General features: G+C 38.8%; 2 protein-coding genes across 2 annotated transcripts; one reads left to right on the top strand and one right to left on the bottom strand.

Moving 5' to 3' along the window:
* Positions 1 to 365: 365 nt before the first annotated feature.
* Positions 366 to 4,533, bottom strand: isg20l2 (interferon stimulated exonuclease gene 20-like 2). The gene is made up of 4 exons (XM_042489815.1): positions 4,486 to 4,533; positions 2,524 to 3,313; positions 1,886 to 2,086; positions 366 to 1,074 (listed from the first exon to the last, which is right to left on the bottom strand). Exons 2-4 carry the CDS (start codon positions 3,175 to 3,177, stop codon positions 940 to 942), a joined length of 990 nt encoding a protein of 329 aa, XP_042345749.1. The 5' UTR covers positions 3,178 to 3,313; positions 4,486 to 4,533; the 3' UTR covers positions 366 to 939.
* An 846-nt stretch (positions 4,534 to 5,379) lies between these two features.
* mettl25b (methyltransferase like 25B) lies at positions 5,380 to 18,544 on the top strand. Its single transcript, XM_042489980.1, is given in 10 exon segments — positions 5,380 to 5,507; positions 6,794 to 6,912; positions 7,659 to 7,681; positions 7,684 to 7,880; positions 7,990 to 8,052; positions 8,781 to 8,918; positions 9,765 to 10,564; positions 11,401 to 11,585; positions 12,105 to 12,219; positions 18,331 to 18,544. Coding segments are annotated over 10 exon segments (1,944 nt in total). The 5' UTR covers positions 5,380 to 5,417.
* The last annotated feature ends 1,746 nt before the right edge of the window (positions 18,545 to 20,290 follow it).

Here is a 20,290-nt window from a genome sequence, read left to right as displayed (position 1 = left end):
ACAATGATAATTTATGTTTTCAGTTTCTATCTGTGAAAAATTGCGTCATTTTGGCAATTTTTATTTTGGCGAGCCCCAGGATTGGAAAGCAAGTTTTCTTTAAAAATCACTGGAAAATTCAAAGAAAGAAACTAAATCAATTAAAAAATCAAATATAAAAATTGGCCAAAAAATCTGGAGGAAAAACACTCCAGTTTCTTTTAAGAAATTGCCACAATGTTTTTAAAGATAAAACCACTGCCAAAAAGCTAAAAAAAACACAAAAACAAACTTTTTAAAAATAACCAAAAATTTTAAAAGGAATAAAAAGCCCACAATTTTAAAATACAAATAAAATCATCGTCATGACAAGTTTATGAAAAGAAATTTATACAATTATTTAAAAAACCCGATTTTTCCAATTATTTTTGAGATTTTACAACACAACATCAGAAAAAATGATTCATAAAATCCTACCTCCCATGTCTGATTAATTTTAAAACCCCTGAAAGATTAATTTAACTCATTAAAACACCAATTAAGCCCTTATTTTAAGATGAATGACGTCTCTTAAAGCTTTAATTTTGACTTAATTTCATCTGCTGGACTGCACATGTGATCAACACTTACCTGTTAGAAACCTGAAAGCATTTATTTTGGTGTTTGGGGTCATGGACACAGTTTGAATGATGTCATTGAGCTGCAGAATGACAACATGGCCGCCCCCTGCTGGCAGCAGCACCTTTAAACACAAACCCTGAGAGAGATCAGCTGAGGCCGCCGGCAGCAGCAAACCCAACAGTCATTTCGGCCTCCTGCCATCATGACGTCTCAGTTTTTTTAAACGGAGCTGATAAAAATCCATCAGCTCCGTCACGTGTCGACAGGACGGCAGGAGGAGTGCGTCCTGTCGGCGAGCAGCCACATACCTGCTACACCAAACGTCTCTTTAAACTCTGTTTATTTGTGTGTCGTCTCTCGAGACGCAGCCTGAGACCTGGAGGCCAGCGTCCTCTCCCACTCCTCCTCCACCACTCTGTAGAGCTCCATGGTCGCTCGGGCGTCCTCTACCGAAGAGTGTCCCCTCTTCCCGGTCTGAGGACACAAAAGACGACAACTTTACATTTTAAAACACTGCAACAAAAAAAAAAACAACATTCACATTAAGTCACAGGTTTCCTTTGAACTGCAGTTTACGTCGAGGTTATTACAGCTAACTAACACTAGGATAAAAAATGTAGTTTACTGAATAAAAGTAAAAACTAGAATCTAAAAAAGAAAACTAACTGAAACAATATCATGTTTGAAAAAATAGAAACAGGAAATGTCTTTGTCTTTGTCAGTTTGGTCAATTTTATTAGCTCAAGCATGAGGAGGTATTTTTACAAAGAAAAAAAGAAAAAATTCCAATTTCTTTTCAAAACCCTCCCAAAAATTTTAAAGAAAAAAAAATTCCCAAACGTTTTGAAAAATTACCCCAAATTTTAGAGTGAAAATAAATACCAAAAAAAGTATAGTGAAAAATATTATATATTTTCTTTTTCTTTAAAAAAAAAAAAAAAAAGATCATAAATTTCAGAAGACAAGCAGAAAAAAATGCGGCTTTGGGTGCCGTGTTTTAAAAAAATGTTGGCAGTGTTTTTCCTACAAAGGTTTGGTCTAACCCTGCATGTCCAAGAAATCCGAGAAACCTGGCTTTAACTGACCACACTTTATTTTTGCAATTTGTTTTATTTCATTCTGTTTAAACTGTTATTTACACTGTGTCAATTAAAATTGACTATGTGGTCATTTTTCGTATGTGTGAACCTTGAACTGATGACTGAGAAGAAATCTGGACCCAGCAGGAAACCGCTGAGTCCAGCTGCTCAGGTGCAGGTGTGACAGGTGAGATCCTGGTCTGTACCTGGATGTCTCGGTTGAAGATGGCCTTGGTGAGTCTCTTCAGCGAGGCGCACTCGTGTTCAGCGAAGCCGGCCTTCAGGTTGAGCAGAGGGATTCGCGACGTGTCTCTGGTCAGGGCGGCGGGGTGAGCGTAACCCAGGACCTTGAAGTCGTTGTGGATGGCGTGGCCGACCACCACCTTCCCCATGAGCAGCCTCAGGATCTGCCCGCAGAGAAAAACACTCACCGATTCATTTCAAGGACAGTTTGAAGAAGAGTTTGGTTGACTGGGCAAAACACAGAGTCACATTCCCTGTATGTGTAAATGTGCTTCTGAAATCTGATTCTGGAGCTGCAATTTTAATTCTGTTTCACATAAATCACTCTGCTGATACATGTTGACCCATCTAATCCGGAGATCCGGAGAACAGCAGAAACAAAAGTTGGCGTGGCATTGTGGTATTTACATTTCAATATGTGTCGGCCGTGGAGTAGTGTTCAGAAGGTAAGAAATTATAGATATTATATAAGAAAAAATAAACATTAATAACAGATTATAAAAAAGCTAAACAAAACAAACAAAGTGAAATAAAATAAAATAAGCTGTCGACTGCAGCAGAGAAAACACTCGTGTATGTGAGCTGTTGCTGATTTGCTCACCTCCCTCCTGGCCTCAGAGTACTGCGTGGCATTGACGAGGTCACTGCGCCGGATGCCGCTCCACCGCGTGCGGTAGTCGGTGACAGGCACGGAGGGGTTGATGAATTTGTCGTAGACCACGTCTCCGTCGTAGTTCACCAGACTGCAGCGGGCCAGTTGGCTGATGCTCCCTTTGGGTCCCGTGCCCACCATCTCGCAGTCGATGGCGAGGAATTTGGTGGGGATTCCTGTTGGCGTGGCAGCAGATTTGTTGCTGCTGGACGCTGAAGGCAGGTGGGTGCTGGTTGTTGCGTTTGACTTCACGGTGTCCTTTGGCTTTTCGTGGCGGCCTGAGGTGTTCACAGTCGATGACGGCGTCTCAGAGCTACAGTGTGCAGCGCCGCCGGAGCTGCTTGGACGAGGTAAACTTCTGTCGTGTGAGGAGGTGTGATGTGACGGCTGACCTGCCGGCGCTCCATTTAGGCGGGGAGGTGGGTTGTGTCTAGACTGTCCCGTCTGATGGTCGCCGCCGTGTCCACCTTCCAGGAGGCCCTTCTGCTTTAAAAGCCGCATCTTCTTCCGGATGCGTTTGTTTCTGTTCTTCTTGTTTTTGGTCACCGTTCTCCTCTGAGCAGCGTCATCAGAAAAGCAAAGGTTTATCGTGATGTCCGACATGTTTGGAGTCCAGCAGAGGTCAAAAGAAATGTTTCTGAAAGCAATTGCGCAGATGTGTTTCTGATAGCCGTCTCAATGCGTCCTCACGATGTTTGATCCCGTTTCTGTCAGCTGACGCCAGTTTAAACGAACCATTCTGAAACAGAAATACACGAAACAAAACAACAGAAAGTCATGAGACCCAGTCTGAGCGTAAATTCAGCACCTCTTCATCAGTGGGTCCCAAAAAGTGGGTCACAGGTCCATTCTGACTCATGACCTTGTCAAGTTTGTGAAAAACACACTTTATTTTGAGGCACAGTGAATTTCCAGCACAGTTTTTTTATTTTGAAGTGCAGTTTCCTGCTGTGGAGTGAGAACAATATTTTTTTTTCTTGGTTTCATGTGGCCCAATAAATAAGCAACGATAAGCACTTTTTCTATTACGCTCCCTGAGTGACTCTTTTTTGGTTTTATAGCTTCTTTTCTAGTTTCTGGCTGTGAAAAATGCCTCATTTGTATTTTGGCTGGCCTGCAAGTTTGAAAGGCGTGGCTCCTTCAAAAATTCCCAACCCCCACCCAACACACACACACACACACACACACACACACACACACACACAGAGAAATCACCAATTTTTAAAAGAAAAAAAATGCCAAAAGTTTTAAAAATTACCAAAAAAACAGCAAGCATTTAAGGAAAAGAAAATCACCACACACAAAAAATCAAATGTTTTTAAGAAACAAATTGACCAAAAATATTTTACAAAAAAAATTGCCTAAAATTGTAAAGGAAACAAAATCACTAATATCCTTTAAAGAAAAAAAAAAATCAAAACGTTTTCAAAAATTACCTAAAATTTTAACGAGAAAGAAAAACACAAAAAAATAAAGAAAAAAACCCTAATATACAAACTAAAACACTTTGTACTATATCTTACATTACATACAATGTACTTTATATTTATATGCATGTCTGTTGTCGCACCACATTACATGCTTTAAGGCAACGGCCAATTAATCTAAATTAGAAATATGTGCACACCATTCTTAATTTTGCTTACTTTTCTGTTTAAATTTTGGTTATCATGAATCATTACATGTGACTGAATCATACATAAATACGCTCTAAAATGTCAAACACGTTCATGAATCTGAGTTTCTCTTTAACGGACGCCGGCGATGACCGTTAACGACCGTTAGCTCGCGAACGCTAACGGCTACCGCGAGCTAACCGTGTCCGCTGTCCGTTTACGGTCTGACACCGAAATAAAATCCCCCCGTTATGGAAATGTTTTAAAAATAACTTTATGAAAAATGAAACCAGACCTGCTGTGGCTCTCCCTCACCGCTCACGGATCTTCTTCCTGCTCAAACAGCGGAAACTGAATCACAACGAACTATCAACATCCGGGTCACGCTGCCTTCGGGTGCACATACAAACTGGGAAAAATGAAAAATGAGACGAAAACTAATATTTGACGCATTCACTGTCTTACAAAAAACAAAACAACACGATTTCGAACATGTAGATTGGGGAGAAAAAAAAGGTGGTGTAAAAAAAAACTATGGAGAAAAAAATAATACCGGGGAAAAATGATGGTGGAAAAAGAGATGTCAGAAAAATTATAATAAAAAGGGATGATGGGGAATAAAATAGATGCTGGAAAAAAAATTCGATTGTGAAAAAAATATGATGGAAAAAATTGTTGGTGTGGAAAAAAATATATGGCTAAAAAATAAGAAATTGTAAAAATGATGGAAAAAAGTTAGATCTTGATAAAATAAAATTAAATGGCAGAGAAAAATAAATAGTGAAAAACTGTATGGGGAAACAAAATATATGGTGTAACAAAATGATGGTGTAAAAAAAAAAATAGATGGTGAAAAGATTCTTAATTTTCGGTTTCAGCGTGATTATTTCTCATTCATTCACTGTAGCAAACTGACGAGCGGCGGATTTGAAATCCAGAATTTACATGAAGCACCTGAACTCGTCGTGCATGTGTGCTGAGAGCTAAGCTAGCGGCTAACCACAACAAGCGACATGTGACACAAAAAGTGCGAGATCTGCGTCCTAAAAACCGGTTTTAAGTACTGCGCGAGATAGTTGGTATATCTAGACTGTTTTGGACTCAATCTGGGAAATAACGCGGTGTTATAAAGCTGGTTTGTGTTAGCATTAGCTCGCCTGAAGTGCATCAGTCCCATCTGCAGCAGGTCTACAGGTCTACAGGTGTGCGCGTGTCCAGGTGTGCAGGATGTTTACAGCTGATCAGCAGAGAGATTTGGCGCAGAGACTCACCTCCTTCCTGTCAGTCTACAGCCGGCTGTCTGACTCCTTTATAATCGTGCGTATTTAATCTCCAGCTTCAGTCAGTTTTTGTGTTTTTAATCAAACTTCCAACAAAAACCTCGCTGCTATGGCAACCAGAGCTCCCGTGACAACACTGTGTCATGAAACACTGGACGTCTACATGTGTGTGTGTCCACCTATCATCTGTGAGGTGCATGCAGTGGTACAATGTAACACAGTGCATGTACTCGAGTACTTCAGTGTAGTATTTCCATTTTTTGCAACTTTGTATTTCTCCATCACAACCCAGAGCAAAAAGGCGTGGCCCAAAAATGAATAAAAGAGTCTGTGAAGTTACAAGTAATAATTATAAATTAGTAATATTAATATTAATAATAATAGTAATACATTCAAAGAACAGACAAACAAAATATTAAAGAAACTGATCTGGAAAAGTGCTGAAAATAATATATATATATATATATATATAACATACATCTACATATGCACCAAATCATGTGTGAGGTCTGAGGTGCAGTGGTAGAATGTAATGAAGTGCATGCACTGGAGTACTTGTACTTTACTGCAGTATTTTCCTTTTTTTGGAACTTAATAACGGACCACCACATTTCAGAGGGAAATATTTTACTTTTCACTGCACTACTTTTGTGTGTTAGTTTTAGTTACTTTCCTACAACAGAGTTTTAGGGCCACATTGAAGATTTTCTTTTTTTTAGACTTTAAGAATAAAGTAATAATATTATGACATTATGACTTTGTCAGAAAATTACGAAAATGAAGTCATAATTTTATGAGAATAAAAATGTAAATGTATTTTTAATGTAAATGTAGTTTAACCCTTGCTGCCTGCTTTAGGATTACACACACTACACTATCGCTTTACACACAAAATATACTCTTCAAAATCAAACTTTGAAAAAAATCATACTTTTTATTTTTTATTTTCTTCTTTCATTGAGTCAATAGTTTTAACAAACACCAGTCCTAATCATAAATATCAAATATTCGTTAATTTCCAGGATTTAAACACTTTAAATGCCAGGCTTTTGTCGTAATGTCACCATGTTTTTAGATGACAGAAACACAGAAAAATAAATGAATTTCAATATACTACATGCTAAATAGATTATTTTTGCTGCTAACAGTCTGGGATATGTCAAAGATTAGCAGCAGCAGTTTGAATGAGTTTCAGTGGAGCATTTTTTGACCTTAACAGTCTGAACGTAAAAATAAGCAACAAAATGAAGAAAGAAAAGCACCTAAAATGCAGCAAACAGTCCCTAAGGGGTTAAATAACAGTCCCTGTTATTTGTCCTGCAGGAGTTCTTCACTGAGGATCTGTGGCAGACTTTGCCCGTCAGCTGGCAGCCGGCGCTGCAGGACCTGACGTACCCTCAGATCGCAGACCTGTTACTGGATGCTGCACATGGAGAGCGCAAGTATTAATACTCAGTAATACTAAAACTTGACAGAAGTAGTTTGTTCACTGTAGTGAAGTTTGTGTTTTGAAGTCTGGCTGCAAATGAGGGACATTTTTTAGTTTGATCCAGGTGGTGGGCAAACCGTGGCTCTGCAGCTCTTTGGCTCCTCTGAAGCGGCTTCCTGTGGCTTTGTCAGAAAAATCTAATGGAAATGAATAATCATTATTTTTGTGATTGTGGCTTTCTACAGTCGCCCTGATGCCAAACATAAAGAATAGATAGAACAGATTTATACTCATATATATATATGACCTGAAAATTAGATTTAAAGAGATGGAGAGAGAATCATTACAAAATTATCAAATAACCAAGGAAAAATACAGAGAAATTTAAAAACTAAAATTAATGTTATTTTTATCATTATTGTTTTTTTCCTTTTATTTAAGGTAATTTTCTTGTAACTTTTTAAAAAATTAATTTGCTTATTTTGGCATATTTTTCATTGCTGATTTCTTTCCATGTTTTGGAAAGAAATCAAGCCAATTTTCTGAAGTTTTAAAGGGTGAAGACAATCAGGATTTCAGTAGTAGATTTAATATGTAAACCTAGTCATCATGTGTTTTCTTTTTTTCTTTATGTTTTTCATTGTCTGTAATTATTACTTTCTTTGTCAGTGTGTTTTTTTGTATAATTCCATTTATTAAAATGTTTTCAAATAAATCAAATCAAATGATGGTCTGAATAATAATAATTTGTGGTTGCAGATACCCCTCGGTGTGGCCTTTGTCCCTTTGGCGTTCAGGGCCACGGCTCACGCTCTGGCGTTTCCCAGAGAGAATCGGCGTGAGCGTGAGCGAGGCGGGGCGGCCGGCTCGCTGAAGCCAGAGGAGTTCCTGGAAAACCAAAGTCAGAGTTCGCTGCTGGGACACATCTTCAGGAAACACGTCAAACCCAAAAAACAGCACGAGATCCGCAAGCTGGGCATGGTGCGAGGGCGAGTGTTCATCACGTTTACATCAGAACCAGATTTTTGATTGAATATTTATTGTTTTTAATGAACTGTGTTTTTATTGTGTTTCTTTTGTCAAAGCGCAGCTGGTGAAAACACTGTGTGAGCGCGCTGAGTGCAGCCGTGTGGTGGACGTGGGCTCCGGACAGGTAACATTCTGCTGCTTCATCCAGACTGAACTCTGAGAAGATTTAATATATATATATATATATATATATATATATATATACATATATATATATATATTTAACTTTATTATAGTGTTAAATATGGTTTTCTGTATAGTTTTCTGTAGTATTTGTCCAGATTTTTTTGGGTAATTTTCTAATAATCCTCCCCTCTTTTTAAAACATATTTTTAGATCATTTTTATGTCATTTTTGCATATTTGTTTCAATTTGGGGAACATTTGTGAGTCTAATGTGCACTGTGCTGTCTCCCTAAAGTCTTAGACTTTTCCAAAAAATGCTAATCCAAACTAATCAGGATTTATGTGGATTCACACTTTATACGAATTTTCCCAAACAAAATTCAAAATTCAAGAAAATCATCTGAAAATTATTGCTGAAAGTAAATATATATATATATCTTTATTTGTTTTACTGTAGCAGTGGATAAATCCACATTTGGGGCTCTCGTGTGTTAGTGTCAGCAGGACGGTGTGTTTGTGTGCGTGTGTGTGTGTGTGTGTGTGTGTGTGTGTGTGTGTGTGTGTGTGTGTGTGTGTGCGTGTGTGTGTGTGTGTGTGTCTCTGCAGATACACACACACACTGTTCCTGTGGTCAGATTTACTGTTGTTGATCATGTGATCATCACATAAAGAACAGAATCACTGCACATTAAATCCTGAGAGCTCTGCGCCGCTCTGCTCTGAACAGGGTCACCTGACTCGCTTCCTGTCCTTCGGGCTCGGACTGTCTGTGACCGCCATCGAGGCCGATCACAACCTGGTTGCTATGGCGTCCAAGTTTGACGGACAGTTGCTGTGGGCCCTGGAGAAGGAAAAACAGAAAAAGGTTTGTGCTTTACGGACACCATCAGTCCCCCAGACTGATGCTGTTTTCCAAATACAATTAACCCTTTAGGGCTCGCTCTGTGTTATATGCATGAACACAGCCAATATGATCAGAAAATCAGTCCATTTTGACCATATTTGGCAAATGGAGAAAATACATGCTACAGTATTTCCACTAGGTGCACTGTCACAATCAATGTTTCTGCTGATCATTGATATATCCCAGACTGTCAGCAGCAAAAAAAATATCTACGTAGCATGTAGTAAATTGAAAATAATTCTTTTTTGTGTGTTTTTTTAAATCTAAAAGCATAGTAGCATCAAAAAAAGCTGGAATTTAAATGGTTAAAATTATAAAATATTTGATATTTATGATGAGAACTAATGTTGGTAAAAAAAATTAACTTGGTGAAAGCAGAAATCAATATTAATGTATAATATTTTTGGTAGCCTGATCTTGAAAAGTGTATTTTGTGTACAGAGGGATATGAGTGGGTGTGATATTAAAGCGGGCCCTAAATGGTGAAACTACATTTATAATTATAATAAACTCTAATTTTATATTTAATATTATGTTACAGGAAAAAAGAGAAAGAATAATAAAAAATAAATACATATTTCAAATGATTTTTAGGACTTTTTCAGGTTATTTTCTTAATTTTTTTCTTTCTTTGATTATTATCATTATTATGCTTATTTTCAGTAAATTTCATGTAACATTTTCTACTTTTTTTGTTAATTTTTGCGCCATGTCTTGTTTAGTTAATAAACATTTGTTCAAATAAAAGCTTTATAGATGCTATCAATGCTCAAAACCAAATGTAACAGCCATATTTCTTTCTCGCAGAGCTGCTCCTTTGCTGTCCTGGCGTCACACTCCTCTCCCCGCCATGTGGCCGGCTGGGTGAACCCCAAAGCATCATGGGAGGCCTTCATCGAGCAGCTGAGTGCAGCAGATTGTGTCTTTGACGGTCCCTCAACACCGTCAGGACCCTCCAAAAAGAGACTGCGGGGCTCTGAGCGTCAGGGGGTCCAGACTTCACCACCTCCAGGTTCCTCAGACTCTGACAGCCGCTCCCTGGACTTGACGCCAAAACACCCGTTAAAGGAGTCTGAGGATGAGTCGTCTGCGGAGAGCTGCCGCTCGTGTGTCCGGCCCGTGTGTCAGGAGGCGGTACGTCTGCAGGAGCACGGCCAGCGACACCCAGACTTTGTCCTGACCGGTCTGCACGCCTGCGGTGACCTCAGCGCCACCCTTCTGCGCCACTTTGTGCACTGCCCTCACGTCCGTGGCATCACCTCTGTGGCGTGCTGCTACATGAAGATCACCACCAGAGAAAACCCGACGCCTCCCGGGCTGGTTGCAGCTCCACAGACGCCGGGCCAAGACCCGCTACCCGCAGAGTTCGGATACCCGATGAGCTCCTGGGTGGGGGAGCTGCCGGGCCACCAGCTGTCCTACAAGGCGAGGGAGGGGGCGTGTCACGCTGTGGAGGACTACGTCCGGAGGCTGCGGGAGGAGAGCGAGCTGCTGAGGACCCACTGTTACCGGGCGATGCTGGAGACCTTCATCAGGGACACGAGGCCGGATCTGCGCCGGGCCGGGATCCAGACCATAAAGAAAGCCCACCTGCTGCCGTTCACCGAGTGAGGCCGACAAAAGTTTACACCTTTTATGAATTCACAGCATAACACACTGTGCTGCCCAGTCTCAGACTGTCCAAAAAATACAAACCCAAACTGATCAGGATTCTCAAAACGTATTTTCCAAAACAAAATTCAAAAACTAGTAAATAAAAAAGTTAAAATGACTTGAAAAGTCAAAAAAAATAAAATACTGGAGAAAGTAATATTTATTTATTTATTCAATTTTTTATGCTTTTTAATTGTTAATTTTTTTTACATTATCGCAATTTTAAATATAGTTTTCTGGAGATTTTTTCCTTAATTTTTGGGATAATTTTCTAATAATCCTCTCCTACTTTTTAAAATTATTTTTAGATCATTTTTACACCACCTTTTACTTATTTCTCGCAATTTTGGGAACATTTGCAAGTCTAATTTGTACCATGCTGCACACAAGAGGAAACTCCAGAAAGGCTCAGACTTTTTCAAAAAATGCTACTCCAAACTAACCAGCATTCATGTGTATTTTCCAAAACAAAAATTCCAAACCAATTAAAAAAGTAAATTTTTTTAAAAGACCTAAAATATTGCTGAATGTTTAAAATATGCAGATTTATTTATTTATTTATTATAGTTTTTTACTGTAAAATAATTTTAAATATAACATTATCCACCCATCCATCCAATGAAGCCAACAGTGACGTATAAAAGGCTGCAGTTCCTCTGATGTCCACATGAGGCTGGCTCCCGGAGCGAGTCAGACCGTCACGTTAAAACTTTACAGCTGAATAAGCATGTTTACACAAAATTACGTCATGGTAAACTCCTGCTCTGTCTGCCCTCGTGTCTCCTCTCAGGTACGCCCGTCTGGGTCTGGCTCGGCTCGGCCTGCCGCCCGGCCTGCCTCTGGACCCGCAGCGGGTGGAGCGGATGCTGCAGCAGCAGGGCCGGGTGGTGGTCTACTTCAGCCTGGCGCTGCTGCTGGCTCCTGTGGTGGAGACGCTGGTGCTGCTGGACAGGATGATCTACCTGCAGGAGAACGGTGAGCCGCTGCACGCCGGGCAGGTTTCCGTTAACCCTCAAACTGCGCGAAGTGTTACTAGGAATATAAAATATGTCTACTTCAAAAAAAAGAGTTGAAATTTTAGGAGAATAAATTAGAAATGTTAGGAGAAGAAAGTTATGATTTTAGGAGAAAAAAAGTCATATCATTACGGGAAAAATTTATGATTATATAAGAATATAGTTGAAATATTAGGAGAATAAAATTGTAATTTTCAAAAAATAATATTACCACAATAATGACGGCTCATGCGGTGGCTGCAATAGAAATAAAGCTGCTGATGTTTTGAACATCCATCGCCATGGTTACTGGGATGTTATCACTAGAGGAGAAGTTGCATAACATCACTCAGTGGAAATACAGTCAGCTCCACATTGAGTTTTATCCACATTTACTAAATATCGCAGACGTTTTGTGCAGATCTGTGACGGAAACCTGCCTGCTGTGACTCTGTTTAATAAACTGCAATCATTTTGCTGAAGTCTCGTCTCTCTGCAGGTTTGGTCAGTCAGCTGGTTCCTCTCTTCGACCCAAACTTCTCTCCAAGAAACTTTGTGCTGGTGGCTCTGAAGCCGCGTGGATGAGGAGGAGAAACCTCACGAATGACTCTTTGGTGGAAAAAGTTACTTTTTGACTGTAAAATATGACTCATGATGCTCTCACAATACAACGAATCCCAAGTCGTAACCTTTGGAAGTTGGATCAGTATCAGTTGTTTTTTTTTAGTGTATGTGCTGTCGTCAGACGCCTTTTACAAGCCATTTAACCCTTTCAAACCTGAGCACATTGCTTTGATTTCTTTCAAAAACATAGAAAAAAAGTCATTGCATAATTTGACAAGAAATTGGTAAACATGTGACAAAAAAATAATGTTAAATTAGTTTTAGATAATTAGGAAATGTATCAGTTTCATTTCATTTTATTTTATTATGAGAAAATTATCAAAATATTTATAATTATTTCCATTATATATTTACAGTTCTGTTGGATATTCTTTTTGCACCTTTTTTTTGGGAAAAATTGGCAATGAGCAATGTGACAAAAAAATGTTACACAAACTGCAAGAAATTAGTAAAATGTGACTTAAGTAAACGTGACTAAGGAAATGACCTGGAAAAATTAGGTTTAAAGAGGGGACATTTTGACAAAATTACTTTTAAAGAACAATAGGAACATTTACTAGAAAACTATAGTAATAATTGTTTTTAATATATATTTAAAATTCTTTCCAGATTTTTTTTTTGTTATTCTTGTTTTTTTTTTTTTCATGTTTTCTTTCTACCCCCTTAATTTCAGGTCATTTTCCTGTAAACTTTTAGGACCATTTTTTGTTAAGTTTCTCATTGTCTTCACATGTTTTTGGAAGGGATAAAAACAAATTTGCTCACATTTCAAAGGGTTAAAGTTATTTTTATTTTAGCCTACACTTTTCAGCGATATTAAATAATGAACGTTTAAGGATTTATTTTTGTTTTTCTGGCCTTTGGATGTCCTCTGACATGTCCTTCCTGCTGTACAGCCCCTTAGATTTTCTGGTTTATGGAGGCATGAATCCATGACGCTGTAATTCTAGTTTTATTTTAACATAGAAAACTATTTTTTTCACGTAACAGTACCAGCCGAATCAAGTCAACTCGAACTCGGTGGAGCAGGCTCAGAAAACCATAGATCAAGTTTTTGCATGTTTTATGAAATTCAGTACAAACCAAACAGCAGTTTATGAAAGTGTTGGATTGAAGTACGAGCAGCATCTCTGCAGAAACACTGCCATGGTGGAATCATGGATCTTTCTGTCAATAAATTCATCAAAAACTTTAATCTTTAACCCTAAAGGCCCATTTAGATATTACACACTTCTTTGACTCTGCACACAAAATCAAGCTTTAAAAATATTATACATTAATATAATTTTCTACTTTCATTGAATTCATTTTTTAACCAACATCAGTCCCAATCATAATATCAAATATTTGTTAATTTTCAGAATTTTAACCATTTAAACACCAGGTTTTTGTCATGACACCACTATGTTTTTAGATGAATATATTTAATAAGCTTCATGCTAAGTAAATTGTTTTTTGCCACTGACAGCCTGGGATATGTCAATGATTAGCAGCAATGCTGATTTTTGTGTATTTTTTTGGTGCAGTTTTAAATACACACACTCATACTGCTCTGCAAACAAAATGTGCTTTTCAGAATGAGGCTATAAAAAATATTATACATTATTATGATTCTCCACTTTCATTGAGTTTATTTTTTAACCAATATCAGTCATAATAAAAAATATCAAATATTCATTAATTTTCCGAATTTTAACCATTTAAAAGCCAGGTTTCTGTCATGATGCCACTATGTTTATAGATAAAAAAAAACACTTAATAATTATTTTCAGTATACTACTTGCTAAGTATATTATTATTTTGCCGCTGACAGTCTGTATTTTCTCCATATGCCAAATATGGTCAAAATGACATAAAAATAGTCAAAATGACAAATTTCAAGTCAAAAGCCCAGAATGACACCCAGAAATAATACAATGCAATACAATATATACATAAAATACTTGTATAAACTTTGACCATAAGTATGTAATTTTATGAGGTAGGCTTTGTCCTGATCATTCCTGTTGGTGTCACACCAGTTCCACCAGCATGTAAAAACCAGCAGATGTCACTAAAGGACAGCACTACATCTACACTCTAAATCCCAAGTCAAAAAAGTAACTCTGGTTTTGTTGCTGATGTAGTTTGTAATATTATTTAAAGGAGTCACATGAGCTTTGTTCACCCAAACTTTCATGTTTTCTTCATTTTATTTTTTTTTTAATTTAAGATTGTTACTTTTTGACTTCATATAACTTCAAATTCATATTTTATCAGCAGCACTTTATATTCTGAGATGTTTGTAGATCCACAGGCTGATTAAAGGGACACCTGTATTTTTATAACGATATGAGCTGATGATTGCTGCCTTTGAGTGGACTGCCGATTCTGTGGTGCTCCTCCTGTAAGCTGAGACTTGAGAGCTGCAGTTTCTGTCTGGCGACATCAGGAAAGATGAGTTGATCTCATCTATTTAGCTTGGATAAAGACAGGAAGAAAGCAAGAAGGGAAAAAAAAAGTATCCGCCTTCTGGTGGTAACATCACGACAGTTTCCCTCAAACTCCACAAACAAACACCAGCCAGAATCTGCACGCCGATTCCCGCTCAGGGTGATGCGGTGGTGGGACTTGGAGGTGTATGTGGGAAATCCAGGGAGGGATGAGAAGTTTTTGGGAGACAGTGTGTTTGTTTTCTCCGCCTGGCGCAGTACTGAAGCCAAAAGCTGCATGTGAGAATCTGTGGGAATCTCTACAGAAAAAAAGAAAGTGAGATGAAGACGGAGTCAAAGCTGTGAGTCAGAGCAGAGACTTCACTGAGATCAGGAGTCTCAGCAAGTCATATAAGGAACATTTTTTAGTGTCTTTGACCTTTGACCTTCATATAGTCAAAGAGTTCATGCAATGTTACACTAATAAGTCATGTACTGATGAACTGATGTTTTGTATTTTATTTAATCAAATTCTGTTATTTATGTATTTATGTATTTTATACAACCTGGTACAATGTGTCTCTCCTTGTTTTATATAAGGTTGATGTTTTATTGTGCACTGTCCCTGTCTAAATAAAAATGCATTACACTGCATTTAGTAATTTATTTTACCTTGTATATCTTATCTCTTTACTTTTTAAAATTGTTAAGTACTTTGCATTAAAGTACTTTGAACTGCCCCGTTGTAAGAAATTTATTTGAGAAGTTTTGTGGAAAAAAGAATGTTGGCATTGCACGTTTCTGCAAACCTCAAATATAGGTGGGTGTCCACTGACCCTCAAGTTGCGCAGACTGAAATTGGGAATATGAAATATACCTAATTGGTAACCAGTCAACTTTGAAAAAAGAAAAAATCCTCCCATTTATCGCAAAAAGAGCTTTTACCCTCTCAGGTGGTATTTCAGGTGAAAATGTTAAATGGAAAGCCGTTAAGAAACATGGTGGTGAAACATTGCGTTCTCCACAGATGAGGGCCTGCTCCCTGTGAAGACATTAGATGCTCATTATAAGGTCACAAAAACACAATGATTCTTATTTTCAGGTGATTATACACTATTTCTCCCAATATATCCCCCTAAATCTCACAGACTGGCCTTTTAATAAAACTCCTAAATTGAGGTCAGATTGTCTCAGTTGCCTCATTTTCTCTCATAATCACATTTAAAAGTGTGACTGCCTCAAACAGGCTCATTTGACATGATGCTTATTGTTGTTCCTCCCTTCAGCAGTTGTTGTTGGAGCGCCATGCGTTTGTGCCTTCCCCATTTTGCTTGTCCAAAGCCACGCCTGAAAACCGCCTGAAAACCACCAGCACATGTGGACGTTGCATGGGATCAAACCTTTTTCCAGCGTGCCACATCTCTCATCATCACCCCCAGTTTCCACTAAAAAGCCCCCCACCCCGGTCCTTCTGCTTGCTCTCACGGTGGTATTTTCGCAAACTCCCAGCTGATCCAGGGCTGGCGGGCTCGGACGAAATACAATAACTGAGGCTGAGTTGTCGTCAGGGCTGTCAGAAACGCAGAGGTGTCGCTGGACGGGACGCTGCTGAAGGACGAGCTATTGAAAACTGTTAGCTCAGCTTGAGATTACACTGAGGGAATTTGTTTTTACACCAAACACAGCGTGGCAGAGGCACCGGCCGGGTCAGGGTGTGGGTGGGTAAGCTCTGGGTTTTTGGCCAAGTCATTGTGGCTGGGGGTTGACGACACCCTCTATCCAAAACGTTTCATGTTGAAGGGACTCTCTGCTAATTAAAGACAGCTGCGTGTCTGAATTAAACATGTCCACTCGAAAAAAAAGACATTTAAGGACTGAATTTTACAGAACACAGTCACCTATCTTGAGATTTCTTTCTTCAACCTGCTCAAATACAAGTTTGTGTTCAGATCTGCAGTTTCCTGTCATATTACAGTATAAATGGCCTTTAAGTTGTGTAGTGTGTCTAAGCTTTGTCACAACATCTCATTATTACATTTATTATTTTTGGGAATCTAAACTTTCAGGTGAAAAAAATATACATGTGAAGAAGTAACTCTGTTCCTTTACATGCAGTAGTCTATTATAATGTATCTATCTTTAAAACACATGCCTGTGTGTGTGTGTGTGTGTGTGTGTGTGTGTCTGTGTGTGTGTGTGTGTGTGTGTAAGTGTGTGTACATGTACATGTGGGCATTGTGTCTTTTCAGTAAAATACCACTAGTACTTTATCAAGATTCAGATTTGTTTTCTTGTGCTTTCTTTGTGTTTTTACACACCAACACGCACGTGTTTAAATGCCCCGCTCTAATGTGTGTTCTTGCCTTGCTATCTTTGTGAGGACCATGTTGAGTTTTAGACCTCAAGGCTGACCTCTTCAAAGTTGTTTGTAGGGTTAAACTTGGGTTAGGTTCAGTTTAAGATTATGGCACAGTCTGGGGCTGGATCATGTTGCAACCTCTGGGGCTGAAAAGTGCCAAAAAATGCAGTTCCTTTAACGGCCACTTGAGAATGGCTCCAAGAAGAGTAAATGTCCATAGACTCTCACATTAAAATGCCCAACTTTACAGCAGAAATAAAGATGTTTACATTTTATTTAGGCTTAAAGTTGCGCATATTTAGGGCCGAATTGCCTCCTCCAAGTCCAAATTTGGGCACTTTTGGCTCCAAAACAACCCAAAATGTCAACAGCTGAAATGTGTCCAAAAATCTATGGCGACGTCACAGATGTAATTTTTATTTTTTATTATTATTATTTTTTTTTTTACAGTCTATGGTTTTGATGTCCTTCATTGGAATTGTGTATGGACTCCATTTATAGGTGTAGTGAGAAAACATGTCTCATCCCAACTCGTCACATGGTTCGTGTATGTGTCTGTGAGGGACAGGATGGCGTGTGTGTGTGTGTGTGTGTGTGTGATTGGGGGGGGGGGTAGGCCGCCTGGCTCCCCATGTTGCTGTGACATGTTTGTCACGGAGCAGAAACACATGCTGTCAATGATCACTCGTTGTTTGAGTATCCGTTATCTCAACATTACGGCCCATTAGTATTCTCTGGAAGTCAATTCAATTAGCGCTCTCCAGGGGCCCCGGGGCCACAACACCACATCAGTCAGGAGAGACGGCTGTCACAAACCAGAGCATGCATGTGAGTTAAGAGTGTTGTGGTTCAGAGGAAGAATATTTTGCCTGTGCCGATTTCTTTATGCAGCAGATTAAAAGTTACATTATGGTTTTGCTTTTTATACATAAAATATATATCTTTAACATTTTTTTCATGTTTAGATTCAAGGTGTAATGCATTTTTTTTCTTCAACTGTATATGTAGATATCAGTCTGTCTCACTTTAATGTTCACTGTCAGATACTAAATCTTAATGTTCGCTTTAATATTTAATTAATATTTTTCCACTATCAAACAGTAATTTAAATGCATGGAATGTATGTGGACAGACTGGATGGAGTTTTCCTTTATGTCCATTTTAGGCTTCTGTACAAATAAACAGGTGAAGTCCTTCTGAGTGTAAAGTGAAGGAGAAATAAAGTCTGATTGTGTGTGTGTGTGTTTGCTGCCATGTGGGTATTTAAGTGTGTATTTTTTTGCCTGAATTTTACTCTCACACTCAGATGTTTTTTCCTGCACTGTCTGCAGGTGCTGCAGCTGTTGTACTTTTTTTCCCCAACAGGTCATTGCCATGGTAACACCTGCTTTAGATGGACAGAACGACGGCCTTGGTCTCATCTTAATCCTGGTAACACAGCTGCCCGGATTACCGGTGCACCGTGACCTCGGGCGTTTGAATCCTTTGCTTCCCGGGACAAAGCTGCCGACCGGTTCACCTGCCGCTCAGCTGATGGAGAGATAAAGTGAGGAGGAGACGGAGGAGAGTCTGATACACATCACAGCTTCACGTCATGAAACCAAAGCTGCTGCAGAACACTGTGCACATCACAAGTGACTTTTTTAAAAATCTCATATAGGCAATTAAGTACTATTCATCTTATGAAGATGTTTGATATAGTTGTTAAACTGGTGGTATTGCTGCAGAGATACCCATATTTCAATCATAGCCCATTATTTCAGTGACCAAGAAAAGGATTTTAGTGAAGATTTCTTAGCAATTGCAACATTGTAATTGCTGCAACTGTTCTCATTTTAAAGATTGTCAGAAAACATTTTGCAAATAAGTAATTAAATTCAGGCCTGAATTTCCTCATCTCATTGCACCATTGAAAATCCAAGTACACCAATATTATTAAAGGGTAATTCCAATGTTTTTAAAAATGAGTCTTATTTTCCGATTCATCTTGCATCATGACATGAAATAGTGAACTGTCACATCAAAATTGGCAATGCATTTTGGTCCTATGTGCTTAAAAAAAAAGCCTAATTTGAATATTCAATGTCCACAAACAAATAAATTCACATTTGCAGAAGTTCTTTTTTTACTGGCATCCACTAGTTTTAACATATTTAAATAAACAAAAATAATTTGTTTTCAGGGGGAAAAAATGATTTCAGGACCAATGATGTTTTAAGTTTTGAGTTCATAATTTAAGGTAGTCACATATGAGCACTGTAGGCACACCAGTTTAAAAAAAAAAAGAGAGGAGATGGAGGGCAAGCGAGAGGCCAAGCGGCGAGTTGAGAGAGAGGACATGATTGGCTTAAGTCAGTGCAGAAAGATTGTTTCCTTTGGCCCTGTGCTGCGATTTCCTGCCCTGTGATCATTTCTTCCATATGATTAGGCCGATGTGCAGAGCATGCAGTCATATGACGGGCTTTGCTCCACGCTGGCTGTGCAGACAAATGAAGCAGAGCGGCAGCAGAGTCAGCAGGTGAGCACATGGAGGATTAGCTGCAGCAGAGAGGAGGACACTCAGGTGACGTGGGTTAGCTTCAGAGGCTAGCTGCATGTTAGCACTGCTGAGAGATGGTGAGGGAGGGTCTATGCAACACTCTCTCTACGGTCTTCCCCCTCTTTCCCCTTTTGACTCCTTTACCTCCTCATACACAATTGTGCTCTGTAACACCCGCAAATGCAATAAACCGCAAACGTAAAACAATTCTGCAGCTTTTGATGTAATAATCCCACGAACGTAATACATTTCCCACAAACATCATCACAGTTGTCCTCTACAAACATAACACGTAATGACTGTTAATGTAATGACTGTTGCACCAAGAGAAGGTAGACGGTAGATTTGTTAATGCACAGCCTATATTGCTCATATTGTTTCAGTAAGTTATTCATAACTTGGAGCGCTGCTTTGACATGTCTTAACCCACTCTGCCCAAACCTGTGATATTTTCTGACGAGCTGACTCGAAACCATCGGCAGAGTAAATAAGCCAACAACATTAACCACAGAGATCATTTTTCATTTTCATATTACTAAGCTTAAGATTTTTACCTTCTCACAATCATAACAAATCCCTTCAAATGTAATAGTTCTTACATTTGCAGGAAATGTTCAGCCTTTGTGGGATTATTACATTAAGAGCTGCAGATTCGTATTATGTTTGTGGTTTATTATGTTTGTGGGCTGTTACTTTGTTTATGAGTGTTACATTCTCCTCATCCACTTGCAAACACACATCGTCATTGACAT

The sequence above is a fragment of the Plectropomus leopardus genome, chromosome 7 (assembly GCF_008729295.1).
Source record: "Plectropomus leopardus isolate mb chromosome 7, YSFRI_Pleo_2.0, whole genome shotgun sequence".
Classification (NCBI taxonomy): Eukaryota; Metazoa; Chordata; class Actinopteri; order Perciformes; family Serranidae; genus Plectropomus; species Plectropomus leopardus.
Note: the sequence above shows the minus strand (reverse complement) of the source record. Positions and strands in the feature narration are given on the sequence as shown.